Source organism: Montipora foliosa, chromosome 13 (assembly GCF_036669935.1).
Source record: "Montipora foliosa isolate CH-2021 chromosome 13, ASM3666993v2, whole genome shotgun sequence".
Taxonomy (NCBI): Eukaryota; Metazoa; Cnidaria; class Anthozoa; order Scleractinia; family Acroporidae; genus Montipora; species Montipora foliosa.
Genome location: NC_090881.1, coordinates 30,178,167 through 30,188,166, shown reverse-complemented (window position 1 = coordinate 30,188,166; position 10,000 = coordinate 30,178,167). Strand labels below are relative to the sequence as shown.

The following is a 10,000-nucleotide window of genomic DNA, read 5'->3' as shown; positions in this document are numbered from 1 at the left end:
ATCAGCAATAAAGTGACCTGAAAACCTTTCACCAACAAAAGCTGCTTTGCACTGGAATTGACCGAGGCAGAAATCAATGCTTTAGTCGACAATACTGCCCCCGGGAACACCAAAGAAGAGTTGATGATCATTGAGTTTTGAATAGAACAATAATTATTACTATTCTACTCGCCTAAGCTTGCTGAATATAAAATGATTATAACCAACTCGGCGCTATGTGCCTTGTTGGTTATCTATCATTTCATATCCAGCGTGCTTTCGTAGAATAATTGTTAAATACGGTTTTTGAGGAGAAGGGAAAGCCAAAGCACATTTACCTCAAAGAAAAAACCTCTTGGAACAGAGTAGGAAACATCTGTGGATGTGCTTTAACCACTGCGCAAATGCTGCTCGCAAGCAAGGGGCCTGTCTTCTCACCACAATACCATCTATCCTCTGTCACTCACAATAAAATTATGCCCAAAACTTGAAGTTTTTAAACTGTTTTTAATTGATTTTTTTTCTGTCAGGTCCATCTGAGGGCTTAGTTGAGCCTGGTGTCAGCCCATTGAAGCGCCTCTGTGATGTTTCCCCTGTTAACATTTCGCCTGATATCCCATGTGAATCAACACACCTTAATTTTGATGATGATAATAATCTTGTAAATGAAGATCCCCACAACTCTTCTGCATCAGATTCATCATCATTGTCATCATCATCATCATCGCTGAACATGACACCCCTTCTCCTTGGAGAGGTTCCTAGACTTCCCTTTCCTGGGTATCGTTCAAAATTTACACCTCCAAGATCACCTCTTGCTGGCCCATCAACTACTCAAAATCACCCCAGAGCACTAGGCAATTCACCCTCCTGTTTCACCTTCGCACCTGTGAGAGATTGATGAACACTTTTAAGTAGAGGTAAGATGATCCACACATGCATGATACTTTACAAGGAAACTTCAATTTTATTCAAACAGGCCAAAATCTGAAACCTGCAAATGAAAGTTATCCTTTTTGCTTATTTTTTTTTTCTCTTCCAGATATTTTTTTGATTTGTCAAAAGCAGAAAGAACTGTGAATTAATGCCAAAGATGTTAGGTTGGCCCTTTTTTGTGGCTTAAGCTATTAAACTATTTACTATGCAAGCATGGTCGTAGCCAGAAAAAAATTATGACTGAGGCATTGCCCATGTTTAAATCTTCTTCGTAGGTATTTAGGGTGTTGATGCCTACATTTCAAGACAGCACTGGGATCTTGCCTTATTAAAAAAAATCAGGAAAGAAATGACTGAGGCAAGCTCCTTGGATTGCTTCATACTAGCTACAACCCTGGCAAGATTAGACTTTCTCTCTGATCAGTGTTAGTTGGTAATTTAAAAAAGTGACTGAACATTTCTGGAAAACTGTGAATAATACACCTAACTGGAAACTCAGTGTTGTACCTAATTCAAACCCTTTGGGAATCAGGTTGACTAGCAGTAGAGTTATTTTCATAGAGTTATGTCGTAGAGTTAGAGTTTTAAGTTTCCAAAATCCTGAATTCAAGATTTTGGAAGGCCTAAATCCTGAATTTATAAATAGAAAAAGTATCCTAAACATGCATAAAAGCTAACCTTAGGCCTAATTAGGCCTAAAGAAAAGTTTAGCTTTTATGAATGTTGGCTTCCAAAATCTTGAATTCAGGATTTTGGAAACTTAACTCTAACTCTCCGACATAACTCTATGAAAACAACTCTAAGAATAGCTGTCCCCTTTGGGAATGAAACGTTTTGTTCCAGATATTTCCATTTAAATGTGAAATAATTATTATGGTTCATTAGAATGCAAATACACGTACAAAACACAAAGAATCTTAACCTTAGGAGATTCAAATTCAGGTACAACATTGAGTTAAAGCCAATTTCATCTTATGGTGTAATTTTTTTCCACAGGTTTATTTTTCTAACAGCAGATGTGTCCCAGTGGTTTTTTAAAGAAGATTCAAGTAACCTTTTTCATTGTGACATATCTTAGATAGTTAAATATTATAATTTAAATGCTGCATATTATTGTAAATACTATATGACAGAACAGTTTTCAAACAAAACCTAGCTAGTTTGCTCCATTCTTAAAATTTAAGAGGCATCTAACATAATCACATTCAAGATTAAAGTAAGTCTTTGTTCTAATTCAGTCGTCTTCATTAATAATTTCATGTAGCAACTAGTTTTTATAGCTCAGCTAGCTGGCCCCAGTTGTTCAAACGATGGATAGCGCTTTCTGCCGGATAAATGACTATCTAGTGGATAAGTCATAGAGAAACCAATTGCGATATCCAATGAATAGTGATTTATCCACCTTTTGAACTACTGGGGCCTGCATGTTAGAGAAAATTTTTTCCAAGGTTGGGAAGAGTGCTGTGCTACATGTAGCACTTAGTGAAGTGTTGGCATTTGTCTTTCATGTTTGCACTTACTGAATTTGATTGCACAGTTTTGCATCTTTATTTGGCGTCAGTGTCTGTTGTACAAACCATCTTTTGTTTTGTCACACAATCCTTTAGAAAGTATTGCGTGACAAAAGAGCCCTGAGGTGGACATTTGTTTATTTTTGATTTGTTTGTGGCTCTTTTAAATCAAATTTATTTAATTAAAAGGGAGTTAGATAGAGCTTTTACTACTGTATTTCATCTTGTTTTCAATATGTTGTAACCACGTACAGAATGTGGAGCTCAAAGCAGTGGAGGGTAACAATTTAGGTAAAGCTTAGATTATAGGGAGAAGTATGGATTTTTACCATAAAACAATTTTCTGTGAAATCACTGTCATATTTTTATAAAAACAATTAAAAATCCATAATTGCTGCAAAGAACTATTGTAGATAGTCTGCAAAAAGTTTAGGGAAAAGGATAAAAACTGATGGAGAACTTTGGCCTCTTCATCATCTTCCTTTCATTTTTCGTGCATGACCATGACACTTTTTTGCAGATGTTAAGAGCAGATTTGCCATGAATCAACAAACTAAGGTAGAAAAATTTTAAGTCAATGACAACCTGGATACTTGTATCCCTTCAGTTGATGAATTACATGTTAATGTTCAAAGACATATTTTCTTCTTCTTCTGGATTGGTTTTTATTCTATTGCTACAATAGTACACGTGCTCTGATTGGCTGCTGAGCGGGCAAGATTTTCTTGTAATGACTGGGCATTATGAAAAATTTCCTTGGCTTGACAGGTCTTTTGAGTTGAGACTAAAAGCTACGAGTGCATGGGCAAAAACAACTAAAAATATGGAAAAAGTACAACCATATATTTTCAATAACTGAAAGAAAAACTAGCATACAGATACTTCTTTAGTATGAGCGGCAAAGAGAGCCACAGCGAGAGCGAGTTTTATTATCCAAAAGCCAAAACTGAGCAAAAAAAGGCCATATAATAAATAACTTACTAGCCTTGTCTGTTCGGTCATTACAGGAAAATCTCAGACCGAGGCCTTGATGTATTGACCTCGCTATTGCTCGGTCAATACATCAAGGCCTCGGTCTGAGATTTCCCTGTAATGACCTCACTCTCAGTTAATAAGTGGTATAGGACTGATGGAGATCTTTATTATGGTTTTTATGTTTAAGTTAAGAGGCAGAATTCCTGGTCTTACTTTAAAATTTGGCATTATTGATGCAAGATAAAACTACATGTACAAGGTGTCTTCTGGCTCTCACATGGAAAAATTGCATCATAATTATTTTTGTTTCTCAGGCATTTTGAGCACTACAACAACCAGGATGATAATTTTAAATAGTCCTGAATGCTGGTAGCTGACATTTTACTAAATGCGTGAACAGTAATCAAGAGGAATTTGTGTTACAAAAAGAACATGCATTTGACCTTCTTCGAAACATTCGGTCTTTCAAGAAGCAAAAATAGCTTTACAAAATTGTTAAAAATCTTTATCACCGTGCTCATGTTACAACTATGATTCTTTTCATGGACAGTTGAGAGGAATGCAGCACACATTTCTTCATTACTCATTCATAAATGCTGGTATACTACGTGTATGTAGGGACTACTGGTAGTTAGAATAGTGATCACTGAATGTATATTATATATTATCAAATATGGCACTAGATGATGGCGATGAGTATTATTATTATTATCAGTTTGTGTAATGCCAGTTGTCACTTAAAAAGCTATAATATTATTGTTGTAGTTTGCATTGTTGCATTTTTTTGTGCACTTGATTCAGCAAGTTCTATCGTTGAAATTACATCCAAAATAATTATGTTTTCATGAAAATATTTTACATTTAGCTCATCGATAATTCAGAACCTGAATCAAAGCTGAGTTGTCCCATTCTTAGACCCCCAACTTTAGGTTAAAGCCATGAAACGTTTGGTGTGTTGGCCTATCCAAGAGCCATCAATTCATGGACTCCTCATAAGACAGTAGTATGTTTTTGCATTGAAAGTGAAGGTCAGAAAAAGGAAAATCATTGAAGAAGTGATTTATTTCACGTCTCCATCATCAAGATAGTGGCAACCTTCGGATTGGAGTACAAAGACGACTATGAGTACAAGTTTTCAGTTCTGAGCATGCATATGTTTAAACTTTTTGTTCTTTAAGTGTAATGCCCAGTAAAGAAAAGTTGTACTCATAGCCATTCTCGTACTCCAGTCTGAAGGTCACTAGTATTTTTAGGTACAGTACCACATGAACAAATAAGCTTCAATCTGGCGAGTGTTAGAAGGTGTATCAAAAATAGAAATATGTGTAATTTATCATTTTGTACATATTGTCAATAAATTATTACAACAGATATTCCTCTTGGTCAAAGTATTTTGTTTGTGTTGTCTCTTCTCTTTATAATTCAAGCACCATTATTTTGACTATGTAAGATGGGTCTTTCGAGCATTAGTAGGAGGCAGTGCAACCCAGTGGTAGGGTGCCTTGTCATCCAGATATCCAGGGTTCAAGAACCATTCTGACCACTCGTGGGTTTCCCTCTGGCCAGTTGGAATTCTTAGCAGTTGTTGTTGTTGTTGTTGTTATTTCATTGGCCCTGAAAAGCCCATTTGGGGAGAGGTCTGTCCTAGAAGAAGTGAACTGTTGCCTTTTCCCACCCCTTAATGTGGTCTTCTATCCCAGAATTTTCATTATTAACCGCGCTGTCCTTGCTCTGCACGTTTTTTATGTTTTTTTTTTTTAGTTTTTTCGGTGGGCAGACCCAAACTTCCACTCGACTATATGGTCAGTGGGACTGCAAATCACGCAACTTATGGTACTTATTTACCAAAAGCTGTTAAAACATTAATGTACTTAAAATTTTCTGAATATTCTACTTTTTCTTTAGTACAAAATATATTGCCTTTTTGTGCTATTGAAGCAAGTATTGAATACATAAAAAACCATTACGTCATTCATGGAATGTGTCGATGTTGCAACTTTCTCTTGGGCAGCTTGTTGAAGAAGATCGTGCTTGTTTTGAACTTTTATCTCGCCAGGAGCGACCGTCATAACTAGAATTTTCCCAGTACTTTTCGCATTCTTAGACAAGGGAAGTGAATTGGGGCACTGTTTTATTGAAGCGAGTTTAGAGATCAGATGGGAGGGGGAAAGTAAATAAAGCCAAGCAAAGAACATGTCAGAACTTGCAAGGATTACGTCATTGGTAGGGAAATAACCACTGTACTAAAGATAGCTGTGGATAACGTAATTCTTGAATTATGACTACTTTGCTAGCCCTTTACTTGTGTAAAAAAAACGAATTAAATTTAATTGTGACTTTTAAGAAAGAAAGCTGTAAGTTGTGAATAGTGTTATTATTGTATCGATCATACCAATACATATCCCGAAGAAAGTTCCAGATTAATTAAGACCATACGACTAATGGTGCAATCGGAGATTTCACAACAGCTATAAGTGACGGTGCAATAAGTTCATGCGTAACGTTGTCAGTTGTTGTGCTACAGATTGATCAGGTGATTTTGTGTCTACAGTAATCAATGAATCATTAAAGGACTACTTTGGAATGTGCACTACATTGCGACTATAGTGGTAAGGAAACAATTAAATTTTCAAAGCGCGGATATAAGGTCTAAAAGATCTTTTTTTCTCTTGTCTACTGTCCCTTCAAAGGCATCGTACCACCAGCAGCCTTCCAAGTTTATATACATTTCAAAAATCCACCCAAACAGTACAAGCTGCTTATGTGTGCTTTTACCATATCAACAAAGAAAAACAGAGAAGACTATTGCTCCAACTTTCAAAGAAATCAAGACTGAGAAATACAAAGATGATTAATCACTGGGCATTTACGGTTAAATTGAATTCATTTTACCGTGTATCCGTGAGATGAAGATTGGCAAGTTTTGCAGAAAATGCTGATCTTCCTAACCTAAGAGACCAAGTAGCTTTTTTGACATCCTACCCCCTGCCCCCAAATAAAAATGGTTGCACAAAAGGCTTTAATCTTAAAAAAAAGTGAAATAATGAAAGCCATTGAATTAAAATTAAATTAATTAAACGTCACTATAACACAGCACAAGTCTTGCATAGGTGAGTGAACGTCTTGGATTTTCCTCCCCTTGTCGCAGGAACATCTTTCTGCAGACCAGATACTGTACATGTTCGTGTGGAAGCCGAGTTGCCTAATATCACTCCTTGTGTTCATTTGACGTATTTTTCCATAAATTTTTTATGGAATTCTGACCGAAGGGTATCATTGATAAAGTGCTGCCCCTAGAAAAGAAGAAAATAAATGACAATGTTGATAACACTGACTTTCCACGTTGGTCCATACTTTTTTAACTCAAGAAGTAGCTTACAGTTATACCTTCTTTTTCTCTTCTTCTCCTTTTGCACAGTTCTTGAAAACAACATCATCATCCCACCTTATAAAATCATAAAACATCTACATGTAAGCAATCATGTCTGCTTGAAAGACAGAATAAAATCTTACAGAGTAAAGCTTGTGATGTTATATTATTTAGTTTGTAAAACCTATGGGCTTTTCACCAAGAAATTCTTTGTGAAAAGTTCAGATTTTATCTGTACTGTAGTTATTACAAAGATGATGTTGCATACCGTCTCTTCACTTTAAAATTATTCTGAGTGTTGAGTAAAGGGTTTCCAGTCATTATATTTTCCATTCGTATTCTCTCATCTTCCTCTTTTTTCTCTTTTTCCTGAATAAAACGATAATACATGTTGTAAGTTAATTAAGTTTAAAGTCAGTTGGCCATTAACTTGATGGTTTAAATTGATGTTAAAACCAGGAAAGATTTTTTGGTTTAACCCTTTCACCCCCGTGGGGTTCCCCATTGACGAGTAAAATCGTCTGGCGTTAGACAGAGTAAAATCTGCAAGTGTCACTCTTGGGAGCGAAAGGGTTAAATCATATTAATCATAAAAAAATAGGGTATGTACTGTTTTTATTCATGTTGTTTTCTTCCATTTATTGCTTTGGCATTTTTGTTTCTAGGTTTGGTTTCTCCTGATTTTAAGAGGTGGAAGTGAGTGATGAAAGTCAAGCATCACATAACTTATTCAGTCTCAAATCTCTCTCAAAACAATTGCTGTCCTCAACTCTGGTCCAAATATTTAGCAATAAACAGTACCCAAGCTGACTTCTGTTAACCCTTTAAGCCCCGAGGGGTTCCCCATTGACGAGTAAAATCGTCTGGCGTTAGACAGAGTAAAATCTATAAGTGCCATTTGGCACTATCGGGGCTGAAAGGGTTAAACGGGGACATAGTTTTTTCATGCTGTTAGCTTAACCCTTTAAGCCCCGAGGGGTTCCCCATTGACGAGTAAAATCGTCTGGCGTTAGACAGAGTAAAATCTATAAGTGCCATTTGGCACTATCGGGGCTGAAAGGGTTAAAGGTTGTACAGTATGTAAGAGAATAATTAATTGCCACAAGTATGCTACCAATATACCTTCAAGTATTGCTATTAGCAGACACCCTACTGTCAAAAATAAAAGATAGCAAAAAAACACTTTTCCAATCCTAAAGTAAGTTTACTGTAAGTCTTAAAGGGAAACCATATTTTTACCTTTCTAGCTTCCTCTTGTGCTCGCTCTTTCTTTATTCTTTGTAGCTCAGCCAGAAGTTCCGCAGTGTCATCTTCATCATCACTAGAATTCCATAAAAAATGCAGTATACATTTGTAGGAAACTAATAATGTGTGAGCATGTGCATGCTTTTGTTTTTACGTAAGTTTAATGAATGTGACTGGGCTGAATTAACAAAAAATGTTTGCTTACAAATGGTACATGTACCATACTGCATTATCAAAATAATAAAAAGTACTATACCTTTCTTCAGAGTCGTCATCCTCATCATCCTCAACAGGATCATCTGCATCCAGATTAGATGGAGGTGGTTGATCTAAGCGAGGCCTTTTTGGTTGTTCAGTACTAGATCGACTTCCCTTTTCCTTTACTCTTTCACGAGCTGCTTGTCGTTCACGTTCTTCCAAATCCTTACGGAAGTCTTTGCTCCTCAGTTCCTCAGCAGTGTCTTGTCCTATTTGTCTGCAAGAACACGTACTCAAGTTACAGTTTACAAAGGCAATTGCAATTACAGTAACTGTGAACTGATATCCTTTTATAGTGTCATTTTTATTGTCAACTTTATCATTGTCAATACTTTCCAAAGGCATACCGGTGGCTCAGTTGGTTGAGCATTGGGCTGTCATGCGGGAGGTCGCGGGTTCGAACCCCAGCCGGATGAACACTCAGGATCTTAAAATAGCTGAGGAGAAAGTGCTGCCTTTGTAATTTCATCTGCAAATGGTTAGACTTTCAAGTCTTCTCGGATAAGGACTATAAACTGTAGTCCCCGTCTCACAAATACCTTCTATGTTAATAAGTTCCCTGTGGGACATTAAAAAAATCCACACACTATCCGATAAGAGTAGGGGATGTAGTCCCTGGTGTTGTGACTGTCCTGTTCTCTTCAGCAGAAGTGGCCGGCTCGGCAGTGATGTCTATAAAAAGGCTTACGCTGTATGAGGCCACCTACATAAGCAGAAACAGCCATAAGCCAAAAGGGACCTTTCCGAGTGCTGGAACATGTAGATGATGTAGATCAAACAGTTGAACAGGAGAGACTTTCTTGGAAGATGAAAACGCTGAACTGTAGCATGTATGTGAGCCCACACAAGTTTGTCTCACACAGGAAATTTACTTTTGGAATTATGTTGTTAAATTCACAAGGTGATTTAACAGGGCACCAGAATTGTTGCTTATGATTTTTCAAGGCTTGAGAATCATAACACTAATCACATGATGATTTATCCACACTTGGAAAATTGGCGCTGGAATCAAATACGATTCACCTGAATCACATGGTATGATTCCAGTCGTGCGAAAAATCATTGGTGGAATCATAACCTCGGATTCGTTGCTTTCATGAAATTGTTCATGGAATCAATAATTACTGTGCATTTTAAAAATGGAATCATGTTTAAAGTATAAATTACTTGTGACAAAGTGATACATCAAGGAGAAAAAAGTGTGGTTTCCATGATCTTAGTTAAGAAAACGACTGGCAGTATGTGATGTGTCTGAGAGCATTCTTTTGTTAAGTCAGCTCTTGTCTGTTATTGATACTGTATTTGCATGTTGAATAATCTTGATTTATTAATTTGCTTGAAGACATCGCTGCATGTGTAGCGATTGAGTCCCGATTATTAAAACAGAGATTAACTAGATAAAACACCATATCAAACACAACTCGTGGTTTTTATTTACGTCCAGACAATCACACTCATAATGCATTGCTCTCTGGGTAACATAGGTCTGCAATACACTATAGTATGCATGCATGGTTTTTCACTTTATGATAAGAGAGCCTTAACAATTATGGTGAATTGTATGAAACTTCACTGAAATGTACAGTATTGCCAAGTGTGCACATAATGTTTTGTTTCTTGGGTATGTAAGAGTGTGTCGTGGTGAGTATATAAGTGCGGGGCCTTTCGCAAAGTTGTATTATGAATTTTTCATAGCCCCACTCTTGATGTCAATGTTCTATTACTT

General features: G+C 36.6%; 2 protein-coding genes across 3 annotated transcripts in view; one reads left to right on the top strand and one right to left on the bottom strand.

Moving 5' to 3' along the window:
- The window catches only part of LOC137982033 (PABIR family member 2-like), an 11,204-nt gene extending 6,430 nt beyond the window's left edge, over positions 1 to 4,774 (top strand). Inside the window, exons 8-10 of one of the 2 annotated variants that reach the window (XR_011118598.1) lie at positions 510 to 899; positions 1,022 to 1,079; positions 1,912 to 4,774. Coding sequence is in view for 1 of the 2 variants with exons in the window: in XM_068829055.1 (XP_068685156.1) it covers positions 510 to 880 (371 nt within the window). In the remaining variant the exon portion in view is untranslated. The remainder of the gene's footprint in view (positions 1 to 509; positions 900 to 1,021; positions 1,080 to 1,911) is intronic. The other variant, XM_068829055.1, reaches the window with a different exon arrangement.
- A 982-nt stretch (positions 4,775 to 5,756) lies between these two features.
- LOC137982035 (spliceosome-associated protein CWC15 homolog) overlaps positions 5,757 to 10,000 on the bottom strand; it is an 11,346-nt gene continuing 7,102 nt past the window's right edge. Inside the window, exons 2-6 of the mRNA XM_068829057.1 lie at positions 8,273 to 8,491; positions 8,011 to 8,092; positions 7,040 to 7,140; positions 6,789 to 6,846; positions 5,757 to 6,694 (exon numbers count right to left, since the gene is read on the bottom strand). Coding sequence (XP_068685158.1) covers positions 6,623 to 6,694; positions 6,789 to 6,846; positions 7,040 to 7,140; positions 8,011 to 8,092; positions 8,273 to 8,491 — 532 coding nt within the window. The 3' untranslated portion in view covers positions 5,757 to 6,622. The remainder of the gene's footprint in view (positions 6,695 to 6,788; positions 6,847 to 7,039; positions 7,141 to 8,010; positions 8,093 to 8,272; positions 8,492 to 10,000) is intronic.